The 21,509-nt window shown below is 43.4% G+C and overlaps 1 protein-coding gene across 8 annotated transcripts in view; it reads left to right on the top strand.

The window, feature by feature from the left end:
* The window catches only part of LOC309377688 (CD209 antigen-like protein D), a 109,275-nt gene that overhangs the window by 3,492 nt on the left and 84,274 nt on the right, over window positions 1–21,509 (top strand). For 2 of the 8 annotated variants that reach the window (XM_081925324.1, XM_081925323.1), the window contains exons 4-6: window positions 2,696–2,794; window positions 3,895–3,981; window positions 5,367–5,518. The exons of 4 other annotated variants lie outside the window; for them this stretch is intronic. In XM_081925324.1, the coding sequence (XP_081781450.1) occupies window positions 2,696–2,794; window positions 3,895–3,981; window positions 5,367–5,518 (338 nt within the window). Of the gene's footprint in view, window positions 1–2,695; window positions 2,795–3,894; window positions 3,982–5,366; window positions 5,519–6,388; window positions 6,499–8,937; window positions 9,275–21,509 lie in introns of those variants that run through there. 2 more of the 8 variants (XM_081925325.1, XM_081925322.1) reach the window with 2 other exon arrangements.

The following is a 21,509-nucleotide window of genomic DNA, read 5'->3' as shown; positions in this document are numbered from 1 at the left end:
TTTTAAGAGAACAAGGGAGAAATTCATGGTGAGTTCCTGTGCCTGTTTTTCTAGAAAAATAGCATTAGATAGATGAACACATGACCTACTTGCTTAGCTAATTCATTTTTAAAGGGCACTCCAAAGTAAGCAAATCTTGGGGGGAGGGAATCAAATGATCCAAGAGTTTGCATATTTTAAGCATATGGCAGAGTATGAGGCAGCCTGGCAAATGCACGTCCGTAGGACAAAGAGGAAATGTGCATCTAGAATGGAGTCAGCAGGACTTCCGGAGGCGGCGCGAAGTGTAATGGCTGCCCTTTCCTAACCGGGAAGGGAGCTCCGCTCGAAAACGGGTCGTCCGCTACGGCAAAGCGGAGACCCACATCGGAAAACCGCAGGCGGCAGAAGCCTGCGGTCCTGGGACCCGGCGGGCGCCAGGAGCTGCCCCCAAAACGTTGAAGGAACCCCGTAAGGGGCTCCAGATCGCGGAGGAGGCAGCGGCGCTGAGGGTCGTTCCGCAATCGGCGGAGAGAAGCCGCGAAGCTGTTGCCGGTGAGCGCTGACCTTTCTTCCTGGATTTGGCACTTTGAAAAGCAACAACCCGTGAGTAATAAGGACTTTTAAATAATTAGAGATTAAAGCAACGGAATTTGGCTGAAAGCGGAGGACGAAAAAAAAGGAAGTCCGTCTTCCGCTGTCACTAAACTTCAAAGCAAAGAGCTGGAGGAGTGGAGGCTGTGAGTGAGTCTTTAACTAATTGGATCTGAGCATTCACTGAACCTTTTTTTAAATGCTGAAAAGGATCTTAAGCATTGGATTTATGTTTTAATATGGACTGTAGCATCTTCCTCTGTTGAAGTTACAATTTAAAGAAGAAACCCAGGTGCTGGAACTGCCTGGTAACAGTAGCAGTCAGCCTGCAGACTTAAATATTTTGAAACATAAATTGGAAAAAATCTGAGAGGTCTGGACTCTGTTACTTTGTAACACCATTTGAAGTTCCAGCAAGCACTGTTTGAGACATTGTGTTTTTATAACACCAACTCTGCTGAAAATTTAATAGTTGAAGGTTTTTGGACATTAATTTCATTACCTCTGCATATTGTACTAACTGATTTCTTCCTGAAAGACATTTTAAGATCCCCCTAGAGGTTTTTGGACTTAACAGCAGTGATAATTGTTTTACTTTCTATTTCCCGGCCTACTGGCTGAGTGCTGCCACCTGGGCCGTCTCTTTCTCATGGGAACAACTCAGCTTGACCTTGACTCTTAGATAAACTTGGAATGAGTGGCGCAAACAAAAAGGAGACTAAAGAAAAAGAACAAAGACCAAGAACGAGACAAACAACCTTAGCCTCAACTTTACAGCAACGCAGATCGTCTGTGCCTATTTTGCTCTCTGAAGAAGAAACTGTTTCCCTTCCACGTGCAGGGGGAGGAGAAACAGAGGAACTACAACTGGAGGATATGGCCTCAGGAACAGCTGCTTCTATTTTAGAAAAAAATTATGAAAAATTGGAATCTTTGGATAAGAGAGTGGAATCTTTGGACAAAAAGGCTGATGAACAAACATCGAAAATAGATCAGAACACAGAATGTCTAAATAGACTAACTGGACAAGTGGCACAGAACGTTCAAACAATTGCAAAATTGGAGGAGGCTACAGGGGAGAACAGGAAACTGGCTGAAGATACTAGCCAAAGACTTGGAAAGTTAGAAAAAGAGGTGAGACCACTCAACAAACAAGTAGGTGAACATCAGACCTATCTTTCGATGATTGAATTGAAAAATAGGGAGACTAACTTAAGGATAAGACTTGTACCGGAAGTGGAAGAAGATAACTTGGCTGAGTTTTTTAATGGCCAACCATTTAATGACAGAAGCAACAGGCCAAATGTAAACAGGACTTCAGACCTCTGCAGGAATGTTCAGGGAGGCAGGACAGAATATATTGTTTATTAATATCCTTCCTAACTTGAGCTATCATGTTCTATAACTCAGCAGAGTTTTACATTCCCCTTTTAAACGCACACCAGATAACTGGTTGCAGGCTTGTTTAAGCTTCTTAATATTAGGTTCCTGGTAAGTCCCCTTATATCCCTCTTAAAAGAATAAACATACCACAATCTTGTGTAAAGTATATAAAAGTGGTTTACTCACACATTCAGTTCACAGATGGATCCCTGAAAACAAAAGTAGTTAAAAAGTACATACATCTGGCTCTACCCCATATGGGGGATTAATCCCAGTGACTGCGGACTGGCAGTTACTGCAGTTCACACGACATAAGGAAGATGGAAAAGAGAGAGGGTGCTGCGTGCCCTTTGCTTTTGTTACCTGAACAGGTAAGGTCATGCCCACCTCTAGTCACATCGAAAAGGAAGTATGTCCCAGCCCAGGAGGAAAAAGGAAGTTCCAACTGGCTGGACCAAAAATCCCCCTGCATGTCCACTCTAGGAAAACAAGGAATGTTGTACTTATGTATCACAACCCACAACCACCAGGGGAGCCACAATCAAGGGCCGGGAGAAGAAAATATTAATAGAAGTCATAGTCATGTTTTTGTTGATTTGATGCTTATTTGCATTACAAGTCAGCAATTTAAATTCAATATTAAAAGCAGTTTGAAACCAATAATCCCCTCCCCCAGCTCATCCGTCCAGGGTGCTAGAACACAATTTCTTCATTTCTTTTCTACCTACCTCCTTCTTAGATCAAAGGGAAGTAAAAGAAAGAGCGGAGGTTCAAATGGCAATGGATATGATTCGGACCTTTATTGTTGGGATTGATACAATACATGAAGACAAGGATGGTAAGCATTTTTTTATGCACATCCTCACTTTTGCTAGACCCTATTTAATTTAAACAGGCTTCAATTTCTGTAGTTTGGGATTCATGTTGTGTGAGCAATAACTATACTGTATTGAATGAAACTCAACACCCAATAGAGTTTATCACTGTTTCATTGCTCAGCAGAAAGAAAAGCAGATGGTTGTGATTCTCACATCTCCCCACTAGAAATACTGTCGCCCCCCCCATCAAACTGTAATTCACAACGTTTGTGATTCTGCAAGATTTTAGCACTAGCACAAGGGAACTCCCCTCCCCCTTCTCCCTGCATGCCATCACAAAAACTGCTCTGCTGGGTGGGGAACAGATTGGAGGGAAAGGGGCTGAAGATTGCATTGCACAAGGAAAATTCCTGCACTGACATAATGTTCTCCTTAGCTCTATGCTGAATGAAACCCAGTATTCATCAGAAAAAGAGTTTTGACGCCTCTGTTTTCTTAGATCTCAAGAAGCATAATTGAAAACTACAAAGTATTCTTTGTATATTTGGCTTTATTGTGGGACTCGAGGTGGGAATTGGGAGGACATAGGAAGGGAACATTAGAGATACTTCATGGGCCACTTATAATATGAGAATAGGATAGAAGAAGAGTTTGGATTTGATATCACGCTTTATCACTACCCGAAGGAGTCTCAAAGCAGCTAACATTCTCCTTTCCGTACCTCCCCCATAACAAACACTCTGTGAGGTGAGTGGGGCTGAGAGACTTCAAAGAAGTGTGACTGGCCCAAGGTCACCCTGCAGCTGCATGTGGAGGAGAAGGGATGTGAACCCAATTCTACAGATTACGAGTCTACCACTCTTAACCACTGCACCACACTGGCTGCATGGATTGCATGGGTCTTTGGTCTGATCCAGCTGCAGGATCCTTCTGAGGCCTTTCATTGGTGATCTCAGCCACAGAGAATCAAGTCTGTCCTCATATTCATAAGAACCCAATCCTTCAGCTCTGCTTCTTGTTTCAGGCTAAAGTGTTTTAAAATGCTTGAAAATGGTTTCTTAATATTTGCAGATTGTTATTTCAGATACTCTTTTGCCTTGAACAATTTCAAATCTTTTAGACTTCCAAATACTCGCTGTAGCTCAAAACATATCAGAGGAAATGCGGTATTTTGCCAACAGAAATGATGAACTGCAAAAAGAAATTGGTAAGATACCTTACAATGCTGAAGAATTGTAGTACAGTGGGAACCTGCCCTGATTCTGCCCCAGCTGAAAGCCCCTCCTCTAGCTGAAAACTCTTAGAGCCAGAGGAGAGAGCTGCCCTCCTTTGCATCCAGCCACCCTAGGGAAACATCAGAGATATTCAGTTCAGCTATCCTGTTGATTTAGCCTCTATGGTTAGGAAAGAAAAGACTTTGCCATTTTTTGCTATAACAAAGACAATCAAAACAGGTCAGCTAAAAGACCTGTACCCAGACCCCAAAGCTAGGTCAGGATAGGGTCCTCCATTAATCTGTACAGGTTTCTAAAGTGGGTTCTCCTTCATTGGAACCACTTCTTATATAAAAGGTAAAGGTACCCCTGCCCGTACGGGCCAGTCTTGACAGACTCTGGGGTTGTGCGCCCATCTCACTTAAGAGGCCAGGGGCCAGCGCTGTCTGGAGACACTTCCGGGTCACATGGCCAGTGTGACATCGCTGCTCTGGCGAGCCAGAGCTGCACACGGAAACACCGTTTACCTTCCCGCTGGTAAGCGGTCCCTATTTATCTACTTGCACCCGGAGGTGCTTTCGAACTGCTAGGTTGGCAGGCGCTGGGACCGAGCAGCGGGAGCGCACCCCGCAGCAGGGATTCGAACCGCCGACCTTTCGATCAGCAAGTCCTAGGCGCTGAGGCTTTAACCCACAGCGCCACCTGTGACCCTACTTCTTATATAGCTAATGAATTTTAGGTGGGTTCACAAGAGGCAAGATCCATTGACAACAAGAACCTTTATTAAACTAATGGAACTGGACAACAGGGACGAAGCAACTGCTTTATGCATTTCTGACGACCTGGGCCACTCCCACTCCCAATGTGATTGGCTTTCTAAACTCCCAAGCTGCGAATCATAACTTAGAGTTAAAGGGCCAATGGCAATAGCCCAAATCCTCAAATGTCCTGTGATTGGATATCATGTCTTAAATCAAAACAGGGTTCTCATCAGGTGCATCATTCTGTGAGCCAGGCTGATCGTTCACCTTGTCCCTGTGCTCTGGTGTGGTAGCAGTAGCTGGATCTGGGGCATCAGCCAGGCGGCAGCGCATTTGGTCCACATGCCGGTGGTGGACCTGAACATCCAGTGTGGTAGCCTTGCAGGAGACCAGTCACCCTGATAAGAGGGGTGGGAATCCAGGCAGGGCCATCCCCATAGTTCCAGGTGTCCTGACCAATCCAAGCTCCTTGTCCACATTCTTGAACCTTACCGACTGAAACACACCCAACACAATGGAAACAGACTCTGTTCTGGGCACCCTTTGAGATTATCCCATTAAATTGCCTATCTTGTTTTCTTTTTCTATTCTTCCTCCATATCTGGCTTGACTCAAAGATCACCTTATTGGAAACTTGAATGATGGTTGGGTTATATATGAAAGGACATTCTATTTCTTTTCTCATGAGCAAAACTCATGGGTGGATTCCCAAAAAAAGTGTGAGATGGAAGGTGCCAAGCTCATTTCTTTCGAAACATGGGAAGAACAGGTGAGCATCAAAGCTGAGTATAGGAAAGGTTGGGGATCTTCTTGAGCCAAAGGGATCCTATTATCACTATCCAGTTAAGAAGTTCTTGGTATGCAACCAAGACAGCAACTCCATCAGTCAAGCCATGGGTTGGGTGGGACAGGGAGCAGCTGCTACCATCTGGGACTAACTAAGGTTTCTTGGAGCTGCTGAACTCTAATAGACTGAAGTTGGCAGTCAGAAAGGAGGCCTTGAAGGAGGAGGAGTAGATACTTGAGGGGCATCTATCCCCTTGATTGCCTGTAGAGTCCTCCTCTGCTATTTGAGATGTACTGAGTGCTCAGAAAGAAGGCTTCCCTCACAACCCTCTGGCATGAGAGTACGATGACTCTAGAGGAGCTTACAGGGTATAAAGCCCTCCCAGTGCCTTAGCCCTGGCAGAGGGGCTACTGGGGTGCTACAGGGCATAGACATGTATGAGACCCCATCATCATGCCATCAAGCATACCACAACCAGACTGATTCCAGTGTCTTTGAAACCAACCAACAAACATGGATGCAGAAATTGGAGCATTTGCCACATAGGTCACTGTCCTGCTAGGTGTCATCCATATCAGATCACAAATTCCATTGAAGGGATCATTAGGAAATGGATCAAAAATAAAACTGCCAAAATTGTAATGCATCGATACTGCAACCATACTTGGAATACATTGTATATTTTTGATCACTGCTTCCCCAAAATATGTGAATTGGGCCTTCAATGATGACATCTACTCCTTTTGTTTTATTCTTGTTGAATGTCTGTAAAGGACGATAGTCTCCAAGAGAAAATACAATGTCTAGAAAGATGTTCTGTTTGTTCCTTCTCTCCACCCCACCTCACTCTAGCAATTTGTGAATAAGCAAGTAAAAGACCGTAGACGGTGGTTTTGGATTGGACTCTTTAAAGACAAGGGAGTGACATGGACATGGCTGTCAGGGATAGTAGCTTCAATCACGTAAGTTTTTGAAGAAACATTTGTTAATGGTATGACGTCCAAAAAGTTGCGGATTCAGTTTACATAATTAATTCTTTCCCTCTCCAAATGTACTTTTGCTTGCACTTTTCTCTACTACCAAAGACCTACATATGTACTCCTCCACATCATTGCCCAGATGAGCGGCTGCTGCTTCTCACTAGGCTGGAGAGACAGAAAGGCTCCTCTTCCTGCTTCTCTAACCTAGTGAATGCGGTGATTCAGAAGAGGGTGAAGGCATCCTTTTAAATGGTTTGTTCTGATTAGCTCAGCTTCAAAAGGAGTTGCAGGAACCTAAAGCTGAGCAACACTGTCTTTAGGAAAATATTTCTACAGTTATCTGCTAAACAATCTGAATAACCAGCAATCTCTATCCTAAAATAATAGCAGATGAGGCATGTGTATGAGAGAGGGCAGTTCATGTCACTCTCTTGGATAGAATCACAGACACATAGAAATTTAGAGTTGAATGACACCCCAAGGATCATCTAGTCCAACCTCCTGTCAGCTGGCAGTTTAAGACAGTTCATGGTTCCCTTTAAGTATCTAACAACACTTTTCAACCGTGTTGATGGATGTACAAGATCAGAGTAAGATCTCACTCATCCACAGCTTGGTAGTAGAACAGCGAGCTGGTCTGGCATTTATTACCAAGAATAGATTAACAGAGGGTCACTTTCTATTTGTGCAAGGTCTCCTGGATCAAAATCCAATTCCATTCATCTCCATTGTTGCAACCAATACCAACCGCTTATCCTTTTGGGCATAGGTATTGAGTAAACTTTACAAATGGGCAGTGGGGTTGTATAATACAAGCTGGGAACTTAAATCCTGTATGCCAGTGGTTCCCAGTTACCCTGTTTCCCCGAAAATAAGACAGTGTCTTATATTGATTTTTGATCCCAAAGATGCTCTAGGTCTTATTTTCAGGGGATGTCTTATTTTTCCATGAAGAAGAATACGGTACACATTTATTGTCTAATTGTGAGTCAGCCACACTTCGTCAGGGCAGAGCGAGCAGCAGGCGGCAGCTTGTCCTGGCGGCAGCGAGGGCTCTCTGATTTAAAGAGACCTCACACTGCCTGAACAGCTCCGGCTGCACTGCGGCCAATCAGTGAGCTGCGCAGCTGCACCCGCCACTACGGTCCAGAGGAGTCAAATGCCTTACGGTAGCTTTGGGGGCCTTATATTCCGGGGAGGCCTTATGTTCGGGGGAGGCCTTATTTAACAGCAAGAGGCAAAACTGGAAGTAGTTCTTATTTTGGGGGGATGTCTTACTTTCGGGGGGAAATGGTAGCTAAGTACTCCTTTTTTTCAAAAGCCAAACCATGGCCCACCCTACCTTTGAACATTTTGATATCTCTGTGGCAGTTTTTCTTATGTGGATGGTGCCATGGAGCCCCTGGGTGGGTGGTCCGTGGACCACCAATTGGGAACCACTGTTGTATGTGATCTTAGACTTGATCAAAGGGCAGATCCAACCCAAACATCTCATGGGAGTAAAAAAAACACCTATTACACCATTATTATTAACATCAATTTAATAGATTCCTGGAGACTCCTTGTTTTTCAAAAGCCAAACCATGGGCCACCCTACCTTTGAACATTTTGATATCTCTGTGGCAGTTTTTCTTATGTGGATGGTGCCATGGAGCCCCTGGGTGGGTGGTCCGTGGACCACCAATTGGGAACCACTGTTGTATGTGATCTTAGACTTGATCAAAGGGCAGATCCAACCCAAACATCTCATGGGAGTAAAAAACACACCTATTACACCATTATTATTAACATCAATTTAATAGATTCCTGGAGAGCTAAAAATAAGGGAGTTACAGATTTACACTTACCACAGAATCTTCGTGCTGTGTAGTGGGACTTGATTCAATATACAATGGACACTGGAGAATGCGAAGCCTTAGCAGAAGTGACAATAAGTGTGGGGCTAGGATGATACCTTTATTAACTATGGATAATTGATTAGAGTAAACTTAGAACCGTCATGTAAGATTTTGATAAGATCAATATGTGATTATACATTTGTGGTTATAGATTATCTTTTGTATTTCATTTGAGGACATAGCTATTTTTGTTTCTGTATAGTGTCACTGCTATCCTCATGCATGGGGTGGGTGATGGATGTGAGAAGTTTTGATATGCTCACAACAATCACTACTGTGTTATCTCTCCTACAAGAGAGTATGGATCTCTCTTCCAAAATTCTCTCTCCAACACCCACAACGGTACAGAGCAGATCTGAGGTTAGAATTCTAAAACATGGGGAGAAAAATCCACCACAATTATGGATGGATGTGAAGAGAGAAAAAGCTGAACATCTTTTTAATGGTAGAAGGCACAGGGAGCGGGTGAGGAGGCAGACATCCAATCTTGATTGATCAGTGCTGCTGTTTCTTTTCTTTTTAGGTACTGGAATGCCGGGGAGCCAAGACCAGGGAACTGTGGTGCATTGACCTTTGACTGTGGAAGCAATTGCTGGATATCATCACACTGTGGGAAGCACATACGGTATATTTGTAAGAAGGTGCCTAATGATGTTTGGCTTTAAGAAGACACCTTTAAGATGAATGAAACTGGATCGCATAATCTCTACACAAAAACAAGAGATCACCCACACCAACTGTTTTAATGCACAATCCACACTCTGCCATCTAGATTTTGGCATCTCTGGCATCAGCCCTCAAAGTCACCTTTGCAAGCACAGACGTAGATGGCTACAAAAATAAAGAATGGAAGCGTCCAATCATAGCCTTTGTTTAATGCATTTACAGTGGTACCTCGGGTTAAGTACAGTGGTACCTTGGGTTAAGAACATAATTAGTTCTGGGGGTCTGTTCTTAACCTGAAACTGTTCTTAACCTGAAGCACCACTTTAGCTAATGGGGCCTCCTGCTGCTGCCGCACCGCCGGAGCACGATTTCTGTTCTCATCCTAAAGCAACGTTTTTAACCTGAGGTACTATTTCTGGGTTAGCGGAGTCTGTAACCTGAAGTGTATGTAAGCTGAGGTACCACTGTATTTGCAATGCATACCAATATTTGTTTCCTTACTTTGTATGTCTGATGTCCCATTGTCCCTTCTGATCTCCATGGTCACTATCTTACAAGCTAAATAAGGGCAACCAGTGGGTTCATAGGCTGCAGGAGACTAATTTTTCGTCCCAGGTGGTAGAATCATAGAATCATAGAGTTGAAAGGGAGCCTGAGGATCATCTGGTCCAAACCCTGCAATGCAGGAATGTGCAACTGTTCCTTATGGGGCTCGAACTTGCAGCCTTGGCATTATCAGCACTATGCTCTGGCAAATGGAGCTATCCGTGTCTCAATACAATGGTGGACTGGATGAGGCCCATAAATCAATTTGGTCTCCTGCACCAACTGAGACCATTCCTGGACAGCAGTAACCTGAACACTGTAGCCCATGTGTTAATAATCTGAAGGCTGTACTACTGTAATGCACTCATGTGGGTGGGGCTGCCCTTGAATCTTCAACTTCATCAAGAAAATCCTTGATCTCAGGAGATTGAAGTGATATTCGTAGCAGAGGCTTTGAGAAAACACAACATTCAGTTCCACTGGGAGTTCCCTCAAGGGCTAAATTTTTCATTCAGCGGGTTTCCAGGGCCTTGCAAAATGGCAATCGGACTGAGAATCTGATGGCTCCATCAGATTCGGCTCCGTAGAGTGAGGGGAAGAGCCCAAGGGCGATGCGCCTCCCCCAAAAAACCCAAGAGGAGCATTGGGGTGTCTCGGGGTCCTGCAAAACATTATAATTGTTTTCTGGAAGAAAGATAAGATTAACTCTCTGGAAACTATTTTACTTCTGGGAAAGTACTTTTGGATCTACTCTGAAGATGTCCTAATTAACGGATTTACAATTATGTATTTATTTTACTAAAAAGGCATCTACTGGCTAAAAATCAAGAGAAAAAGAAGAGGACCAGAATACTCACTGTGAACATTGTCTAAAATAAATTTAATAACATTGATTTATTATATGGATTCTCAGGGAGCCTCAACACCACTGTCTTAAATTTTTCGCTTATGTTTGTGGAAAGGAAAGTTCTTAGCAATTGAAATCTATTCAATATTATTATGTTGGATCTTATAACTATTTTGACATGAATGGATGCAAAGATTTGTACATATAATTGTCAGAAACAGATATTTGTGAGCAAAGTGGCAGAGGTGGAGGGATTAGGTTGGAAAAATAGGCTTTCACTGCTGAGTTGATGACCTTGACAAAGTACAGAGAAAGCTAAAAATAATACACACTGTGGTGGGAAAGAGCTTGGTGTTTTGGAATTAAACCCTATAGAGGAAGCTGGGAAAAGAGAATTGCCCCCACCACTCTGTTGGGAAACTGTGTACATGCAGCTACTCACAATTAAATCAATTAAGGTTTGGCAGACAGCCAAAAGGTAAGTCTGCCTGGTGATACAGAGGCATGGAGACAGCTCCATGATTGGTCAAGCTCTCTCAAGGGAATGATAATTAATGGTCTACTAACTGGAATGTGTTAGTTTGTTAGTTCAGTGGTTCAGTATGTCAGTTTAGAAATTGTGAGCCATATCAGAGAGAGCTAGCTAAAGATCTGTGTTCTGTTCCTATAAATAGTCCACTGTATATAATAAACACCTAACTACAAGTTCTTGGTTCCTGCTTCGTCTATCCTGTCTGCAGCCAAGTTGCCAGTTGCTTCCGTGGATTCTGCATTTACTCTGCTAGGTCTGGCTAAGGTCCTGCAACTAGTCACAAAGTTGTGAAACACCAGTAGGTTTTGCCAATATACTCTAAATTGGAAATGGCAAAAGGAAAAAGCTCAATGTTAAAACTACCCAGCCAGACCGCAATACAAGAGAATTTAAAATATGAATTGTTTGATTTGCTTTTATACATTAAAAGAGAATTTGAGCAGATAAAGAAAGATGTTAACAAAACAGCTTCTCAAATTCTTAAAAATACTAATGCACTTTCAGAGGCTGGGGGACAATTAAAAGAGATGAATGCACAAACCACCAAGGTGTGAATGGTAAACAAACGAGGTCTGAGGAAAATACAAGGGAAAGTAAGAATAGTCAAAGACAAAAATGGAATTCCATGTGAAATGATTTGGGAGATCCTGACTGATGAAAATGGCACCATGTGTGAAATGATTTGGGAGGCTTTGACTGTGCTGAAGAAGAAACAAGAAGGGAGGGCAAAAGGTTTACGAGGCTTTCTTATGAGGTGGCAATGTAAAATTATTAAAAAGGCCTGGGAAAAGACATATAAAGATTTGAAGAAAAAGTGGGAAATGATTGTTGTTAAAAAAAATGAAGTTATGATATTGAGATGTACAGGACTTGATGGACCGTTTGAGTGAAAAACTTGGCTCCAATATGTGAGACTGGATGCCAGGCTAAGACCAGCCAACCACTATGGAAGGAAGAAGTCTTGGCCAAAAAAGATAATGAAGAAGATTGGCAAAATAAATTACTGAACTATGCAGGACAAATTATTACAAAAAAGGGCAACCGTTCAATGAATATTTTTAAAGCTTTGTGTATAGATTCTTACATGAGACAGAATAATTGCCACACACAGGAAGAACAAATATATAGTTTGAGTTGCTCACTTGTCCTTTTATAAATCATTTACTGTGTCAACACAACTAGAAGTTATTAATATTGCAGTTGTTGTACAAGTGTCTATTATTATGACCAGAATGTAATGGAAATTTAAAAGGTTTTGAAACACAGAAATAAAGCAAATTATCCATGAATTCTGTCAAGATCTGGCACACTGTGGCTTAGAAGAGAAGAGTTTGGATTTGATATCCCGCTTTATCACTACCCAAAGGAGTCTCAAAGCGGCTAACATTCTCTTTTCCCTTCCTCCCCCACAACAAACACTCTGTGAGGTGAGTGGGGTTGAGAGACTTCAGAGAAGTGTGATTGGCCCAAGGTCACTCAGCAGCTGCATGTGGAGGAGCGGAGATGCGAACCTGGTTAACCAGATTAGGAGTCTACCACTCTTAACCACTACAGCACACTGGCTTAGGTAATCAGCATGTAGTGGTTGTAATTACAAGAAGATTTATTGCATACAGTCATTAACCTTGGAGCCGTGCACACTAGTGGCTGCTCCTCAGAGAGTTGACCTTCATCTAGCCTGTTCTCACTGTGCTGTTAAGGTACATTCTCTTCTCCTGAGAAGGGGCGTTTTAGCCCACTGCTGTGAAAAATGCAAGTCTGAAATTATGAACTTGGAATATTAATGGGATGAACGATAAAAAAAACGCAATAAAATTGAATATTATTTGAAGAGGAAGAATTTGGATATTATTTGTTTGCAAGAGACTCATCTGGCGAGAAGACATAGAAAGGTGTTAATTAATAAAAAAAATTAGGAAACGAATTTATTTCATCAGACAGAAGCAAGAAGAGAGGGGTGGTGCTGTACATAAATAATAAATTGGAAGCTCAGCAGATTTTTAAAGATGAGGAAGGTAGAGTTATTGCAGTTCAAGTCAAATGGCAAGGCGAAAAATTGATCATAGTTGGGGTCTCTGCACCTAAGGGGGGACACAGGTGGCGCTGTGGGTAAAACCTCAGCACCTAGGACTTGCCGATCGCATGGTCAGCGGTTCGAATCCCCGTGGCGGGGTGAGCTCCCATCTTTCGGTCCCAGCTCCTGCCAACATAGCAGTTCGAAAGCACCCCTAAGTGCAAGTAGATAAATAGGTACCGCTTTCTAGCGGGAAGGTAAACGGCGTTCTGTGTGCTGTTCTGGTGCCGGTTTGCCGGAGCAGCTTCGTCACGTCAATTAGAGGCATTAGAAAAAGACACACCTTCCAAAAATGGAATAAAACAAAGACCATTAGATGTACTTCTAGATAAGTTTTTAAAGGTTCAAAAATAAAACAGTAATAACTTTTGGGGGAAAATAAGTAGTATACAAGATCTTGAAATAAACATTTTCCTGGGTTTATGCTTTATGTGGCATGCCGATTGGCTATGATGAGCAGCCAATCAGGAAATGGTATAGCCTAAAGGGGAGGAGTTCTGGAATGCCTGACATCACAAGGGAGGTGGTTCTTAGCCAGTGGGAGGATGAAACAACCTTAGGAAGAAATTAAAGGAGAGAAAATATTGTTCCATGACAACACCAAGGTATCCAAACAGAAATAAGTCTGATGGGTGGAACACTTTCCTTACAAGCTATGATATTTTCAGGGTCTCATTCCAGGGCCAAAAGGTCACTAAGAGGGAAAATGATAAGCAGGTTTATAAAACTTCAGATAGTTTTTCTCTTTTGAATACTAGAATCCAGGGTCATCCAATGAAACTGAGTGGTGGTATATTCTAGGGCCTTGTACAGGTGCCCTGCTCTGACTCGTGGTCCCAGATCCAGATCATGATCCAGAAAATACAGTTCTTGAAAAAACTCATTTCCTAGCATAACAAGGGCTGCTAGATCAGATGGCTTTGAAACGGGATTAGACAATGTAGCCTTATGAGGCTTTGCTCTCGGGTGGGAAAAACACAGTAAAAACACAAAATTGAACAAGTTTAAAATACAATTCGAAATCACATTTAAAATTAAGTGGGAACCCACAAACCATAACTATAGGGGTAATGAATTAAAAGTTCACAAGGCCTGACCACCCGTGCTGGTCCAATATGGGCCGACAGAAAGAGCCAAGGAGGCCACTTACATACAGGGTCCCCACAGAAAGAAGGGGGTCAGGCTGGGTCCGGACCAAAGGCCACCCCATGGCAACCCTGTGCTGGGTCAGACCAAAGGACCCACCTGGTCCAGCATCCCATTCTCATCGTGGCCAACCAGATGCCCGCAGGAAGCCCACAAACACGACCTGCATGCAGCCACACTCTCCCCACCTGTGATTCCCAACAAAGGAGAATTCAGAGGCACACTAACTCTGCCAATGGCTGTGGTTCAACGGGGGCTTTAGTTAAGTTCTGGAGGCTCTGGGTGGAGCTCTACCAGGTGGCAAAATAATGAAAGGAGGCCGGGGCATGATTTGTCCCATTAAACTTTAATTAGTTTAATGTAAATGCCCAGTGCACTTCCTTCTTTAAAAGTCTCACCACGGCAGAGGATTTCGCGCAGCAGCTAAGAAGGGCAGGAGAGGCAGCATCTTCCCAAAAAGGAGTCCTGGAGCATGCGGTTTGTAAATCAAAAAATAAGGTTTATTTACAAAACACCAAAAAACAACCCTGGCGACGAACCACACATCTCAGCAAAAAACACACCCAAAGGGGAGAAGGGGGAGAACAAACAAACAGGGGGACTATTTATACAGACTCATGTTCCTGGAAGCCTAATGACCTCCAGCTGCTCAGTGATTAGAGCGTTTCTGCTACTCTTTTAACCCTTTGATAGCAACACCCCCTCTCGCTCGTAACACTGAGCTGTACCAACCTTAATACAAATTTAAACCTGAACAGAAACATTTATGAGATTGCGGACTCAAAGCTTTTGTAAAACCGTCTGCGAGATTTTCTTGGCTTGGACAATACTTTAGTTCAATTAAACCTTGTTTTACACTTTGGCATACATTTTGATAACGGATATCCAAGTGTTTTGTGTGCGCCTTGAATTGACCTGATTTAGCTAGTTTAATACAAGGTTGATTGTCTTCCCACACTCTGATAGGTAGGGAACATTCTCCAAACAATTCTTGTACCAGTTGCTTATAAAATTCCAGTTCTCTACATATATCTGATAACGCATTGAACTCAGATTCAGTTGAACTTAAAGCTATAAGTGATTGTTTTCTTGATCTCCAACCAATTAGTGCATTTCCAAATTTTATCGCCATTCCTGACACTGATTTTCTATCTGGTCCAGCATCTGCCCAACTGCTGTCGGCCCAACATTCAAGTTGTGTGCTGCCCTCTGCTGATAGTTTTAAGCGAAAGCTTTTGGTAGTTTGGAGATACCTTAGAACTCTTTTTACTCCTTGCCAAGCATGCATTGATGGTTTTTCAGCTTGTCTACACAGCATGTTGACAGCATATGTTATATCGGGCCGAGTCCACTGTGCAATGTGGAGTAGACTGCCTATCGCTGACTGGTAAACCCCGGGATTACAGAACTCTGCCTTTTGCTCAGTTTGAGCATCCTTTGTGTAACTTAACTCCATTGGGGTTTTAACACCAGCACAGTTGTTCATTTTAAACCTTTCCAGCAACTGCTGGATTTTAGCTTCTTGGCTAAGCCAATAGTTACCATTTTCATCTTGCTGAATTTTAACTCCTAGATAAACAGATACATTGCCTAGTGATTTTATCTGAAACCTTTCTCCAAGCTTTGTGGCAAATTGTTGTGCAAGTTTATCATCCTTTCCACTGTATAATAAATCGTCAACAAATATCAAAACTGCTTCTTGTTCACATCCCGAGCCTTTTAGATAAAGACACGCATCTGCTGCGCTCTTTCTGAACCCCATGCTCTCTAGAGCATCGTTTAAGCAGGAATTCCAATTACGGGCGGACTGTTTCAACCCATAAATGGATTTGTGTAGGCGCCAGACCTGGTTTGGCTTGTCTCCTTCAAAACCTGGTGGTGGTGTCATATAGACTTCCTCCTGTAAGTCTGCATTTAAATAAGCCACATTGACATCAAAATGAAACAGCTTATTACCCTTCTTAGCTGAAGAGGCTAGAAGCATTCTTAATGACTCCGATCTTGAAGTAGGGGCATAGATTTGAGAATAGTGAACACCTTTGCGCTGCGAAAACCCTTTTGCAACTAGTCGGGCTTTATATTGCAACTCTTCAGTAGTTGTGGGCTTTAAACGATATACCCATCGACAACCTACAGCTTGTTGCCCTTTCGGAAGCTCTGTACTTGTAAACACACCGAGAGACTTCATTGAAGCCATCTCTTTTTCCATTGCTTCCTGCCACTTTACGGCTTCTGAGCTTGGAAGCTGTTGTACTTCCATATAGCTTTCTGGCTCACACTGTGCCATATTTACGTATACACTTGTCACCTTAAACCGCTCTGGCGGCTTGCCCTTCGTGGCGCGTTTTGACCTGTGCAATTGCTCCTCTTGTGCCCCCTCTGACCGTTGGCTGTCAGAATCTGTCTCAGACTTTATGTCTGGACGTGCCTCTAGGGATAAAGACCTCCGTTTAGATACCTCCCTTGGGCTTGGTGTTGCAGGTGACCTGCTTTGCTTTTGCTGTCTGCTAGGCCTACTGACTGGCGAAGTTGGAGCACTCCTAGATTCTGGCTTTTCTACCTTAGGAGAAGAACCTCGTGCCTGATCAGAATCTGCATCTGAACCATGTGCACCATCCCCTTCTGGCTCATCACTCTCTGGACTTTCTTTCTCAGCATGAATGCCTAAATCATCTCTCAAAATGTCAGGGTTAGCGTGTAAGTGAGTCCATCCGGACTGCTCACAAAAATCAGCGCTCCTACTGAGGACCACTCTTGTAGTATCCCCACCTGGGTCCACAAACCTCCAAGATTTGGCATGTGGTTCGTACCCGCAAAAGATGAGTTTCCTAGCCCTTGGACTTCCCTTTTTCCTTAACGCTTTTGGGATAAGTACATAGGCTTGAGATCCAAACACCCGAAAGTAATTAACTTTGGGCTTCTTCCCATATAAAGCAAAATAAGGCGTAGTATCAATTACCGAATTATATACTCGGTTCAGAATATGAGTAGCCGCCTGCCAGGCTTCCGCCCAGTAACTTTGAGGAAGTTTAGCATCAAACAACATAGAGTTTGCCAACTCTTGCAGAACCCTATTTTTACGTTCGGCCACGCCTCCTTCTTGGGGGGAATAAGGTGTAGACAGACGATGCTTAATTCCCTTTTTCTTAAAGAAATTCTGCAACACAGACCCGGTAAATTCTGACCCTCTGTCTGTCTGAAAAGCAAGTACTCTAGTACCGAATTCAAGTTCTACCGCATGAACCCAATTTTTAACTGTTTCTGCAGTATCTGCTTTTGTTTTGAGAGGAATAAACCATGTAACCTTTGTTTTGTCATCCGAGAGACACAGTGCATACTTCGAACCTCCCATGCTAGCAACAGGCATTGGGCCACATAGGTCCATATGCACAAGTTGGAATACTTTGTCAGATTTCCTATCTGAACTGGGACAGCTGCATCTATGAACCTTCGCACTTTTGCATGCAGTACAATCCAAATACTTAGTACATTTGTTCAATTTGCACCCTTCTGATAATTCAGGTTGCCTTTTAACATACTGAAAATTAATATGCCCTAAACGGCGGTGCCATAAATGAACACAAGAATTATGGGTAGGCGTGTTCACACAACCAGCATGAACCTGTTCAACTTCATCTGGACTTGTCTCAAAATAATATAACCCATTTCTGCATTCCACCTGCAAAAGAGATACGTTATTCTTTGAAATAGTGCAAACCCCATTTTCAAACACAGTTTTAAACCCATTTCTATCAAGTTCTGACACAGACAAAATACACCCCTTCAGTCCCTTTAGCACGTAGGCATCAATTTCTGTTTGCAAACAATTTAAGAACACTGTGCCTACAGTCTCTAAGGAACGTTTAGTTGAATCTGCCATTGTCACAACTTTAGGGGTTAGCAAATGTCTGCAATTCTGCAAACGTACACTAGATGGCGCCACCAGGTGGTGAGATGCACCACTGTCGATCAACCGGCGTAGATTGCTGCCTTGGCCACGCCCTTGCATCAACGCCATTGCTGAAGCCATGTGCTGTGTGCTGTGGGAGTAGCCACGACCTCCTCCTCTTCTTCGACGTCCCCTGGAACTCCTTGTCTGGTAACTAGGGGTAACGGCCTTGTTGCTGTCTTGACCAGGTTCACGTGTGCAATTCCTGATTAGATGGGAAGGGGAACCACAGCGAAGACAGTGTCTAGCTGCAAAAGCATTTACTGTGTGCTCAAACTCAGCATCAACACTCTTAGGCACAGCATAACTCCCCTTTAAAGACAAACCTCTTTCTCTTTGCCTTTTATCCTGTTCATCCGCAAGCCGAGAAGAAATGTATTCAAGGGTTAATTCAGTTGAAGGCATAGCTTCCAAAGTTAGAGCTAGAGTCTCATAGCTTTTATCAAGAGAAGACAACAATATGTATGACTGCTGCTCCATAGAGAAAGGAATGCCCAGCTGTCTTAGTTGATTAAAGGCAGACACCATTTTGGCAATATGTTCTTTCACACACGCTCCCGGTTGGAGACGTAAATCAAACAAACATCTTGTAGCATGGATCTTGGCCCCCGCAGTGTTTCTGGAATTTAACCGCTGCAGAACCGTCCAGACCTCATGCGTGTTCTTTAACTCAGAAACATAAGGCATTTGCTCTGGTCCCACTGCCAAAACTAGTAGACCTTGGGCTTTCCTGTCGCGTTTCTGTGAAGCTGCTGCTGCTGCTTTGGCTTCTGCAGACGCGTCTGCAGCTGCCTGTAAAGGCGGTGCTTCAGTACAGCTCCACAACTCTTTTGCTTGCAACCAAACCCTTACTCTAGCCTTCCAATCTTGCCAATTTTTCCCATTGAGTCGCGTAAACGGGACAGTAAAACTTTCCTGGGACTCTGCCATCCTCCCTGGGGCTTAGGAACGATACTCACACACCTGTAGACCGTCTCCCAGCTGCTGAGGTGGCTCCTTGAGGAATCAGACGTCTTCCAGCGAGTACAAACTGCGCAGTGCCTCTTTAAAACTTTTCTAGGCACGTTGCAGGACTCAAGCTGCTTTGGAGGCTTTCGTTGTCAGCAACCGCTTCTGTCTTCACTCCAGTCCTTGCATAAATCACTCTGAACTGCTCTCCTTATCTCCTTCTTGACGTACAAACATCCATAATCTGTCCCATTAAACTTTAATTAGTTTAATGTCAATGCCCAGTGCACTTCCTTCTTTAAAAGTCTCACCACGGCAGAGGATTTCGCGCAGCAGCTAAGAAGGGCAGGAGAGGCAGCATCTTCCCAAAAAGGAGTCCTGGAGCATGCGGTTTGTAAATCAAAAAATAAGGTTTATTTACAAAACACCAAAAAACAACCCTGGCGACGAACCACACATCTCAGCAAAAAACACACCCAAAGGGGAGAAGGGGGAGAACAAACAAACAGGGGGACTATTTATACAGACTCATGTTCCTGGAAGCCTAATGACCTCCAGCTGCTCAGTGATTAGAGCGTTTCTGCTACTCTTTTAACCCTTTGATAGCAACATGATTTCCCTGATTGAACAACCCACACAAATACCCTCCTCTGCAGGGGTGTTGTAAAGCTATCCAGGGGCTCCGCAACCTTCTATAAAAATCAGTTATGCAAAAGGAAAGGAAAGAAAATGAGAAAATGTCCTCTTTCAATCCATGCTGGATTCTTGAGCCGTGCAAAGCGTCCAGGGGTGATGCAGGAAGGCAGGGTAGTCATCTCATGGGCGTCAGGCGTCTGGTGGGCGTTGGGCGTCTTGGGTCTCTTCCAACAATGCTGGAGCGATGTCTGGGCGTCTGGGTCCAATCTGGGTCCTCATCAGCTGGTGTTTGAGCAAAGGCACAAGGTGTTCTGGCAAAGGCTCACCTGTTAAGAGAAGAGATAACAAAGATGGCAGCGATTGCACAGAACAAATTGATAGATAACATTTGCACATAAGGTATATTAACTCAAAGGGTATGCTTGGCAGGAAAACTCGCAAGGGGTTAACAGTTCTGTTCCTTGGGTTAAGTTTTGCCAGCTGAGATTTTTTTTAATTCACAGAAAGCATTCACTTGCTTTTACAACAGTCCTCTTCTTTCTTGAAGCCACAGCATCAGATGTCAGGCTGCGTCTTGGCAAAAAACACACAAAATGGCGCACCTGGAGAGCCTGTGTAACAGTTTCCCTCTGCTTCTTTTCCAGGACCAACACATGATCTCCAAAGTCTTGTTAGATTCAATTGGATTTATATGCGTCCAACTGAGACCGGATCTAGTACTCCATCTTTTCTGATGACCAGGAGGTAGTTGTATAATTAAATGAATATATCTTCCATTAAAGGTGGGGAAGATGTGGCCCTGTGATGGAGGAAGTTGACACCCAGGAACATCTGAAGACCTCATAGGTCCCACACTATCTATTAAATGGGGGACATCTTACTGGAGTCCTGTAAGCTAGATGTCCAGGAGTTAAGAGAGAAGAATAGGATACAAAATGAGAATGTGCTATATTACCTAAAACAATTTTTAAAAATGCCTTGGAATCTATATGGAACATTCTTTTGGCTTAACAACTGAGATTGATCCAGCAAAAGAAAATGGAAGATGTTTCAGTTATATTGGACTCAACAATATCTTTATGTTGGATTGTGTAATAATAATAATAATAATAATAATAATAATAATAATAATAATAATACTACTACTACAGTGGTACCTCGGGTTAAGTACTTAATTTGTTCCGGAGGTCCGTTCTTAACCTGAAACTGTTCTTAACCTGAAGCACCACTTTAGCTAATGGGGCCTCCAGCTGCTGCCGCGCCGCCTGAGCACGATTTTTGTTCTCATCCTAATCCGAGGTAATATTTCTGGGTTAGCAGAGTCTGTAACCTGAAGCGTATGTAACCTGAAGCATATGCAACCCGAGGTACCACTTTAATAAATTTTATTTATACCCCGCCCTCCCTGACCAGAGCTGGGCTCAGGGTGGCTAACACCAGTAAAATTACAATAAAAACATAATGGGGGGGGGGGACAAAAAAACCCAAAGTTAAAATAAGTTTTAAATGCAGCCTCATTTTAATAGTAACCCATAGATCAAAACCATAAGGGGAGGGAAACATAAGGGTCAGACAGAGTCCAAACCAAAGGCCAGGCGGAACAGCTCTGTCTTGCAGGCCCTGCAGAAAGATGTCAACTCCTGCAGGGCCCTAGTCTCTTGTGACAGAGTGTTCCACCAAGTCGGGGCCAGTACTGAAAAGGCCCTGGCTTTAGTTGTGACCAATCTAACCACCTTGCAACCTGGGACCTG

Source organism: Podarcis melisellensis, assembly GCF_964234715.1.
Source record: "Podarcis melisellensis genome assembly, chromosome: 9".
Taxonomy (NCBI): Eukaryota; Metazoa; Chordata; class Lepidosauria; order Squamata; family Lacertidae; genus Podarcis; species Podarcis melisellensis.
This window is presented reverse-complemented; position numbering and strand designations above follow the sequence as displayed.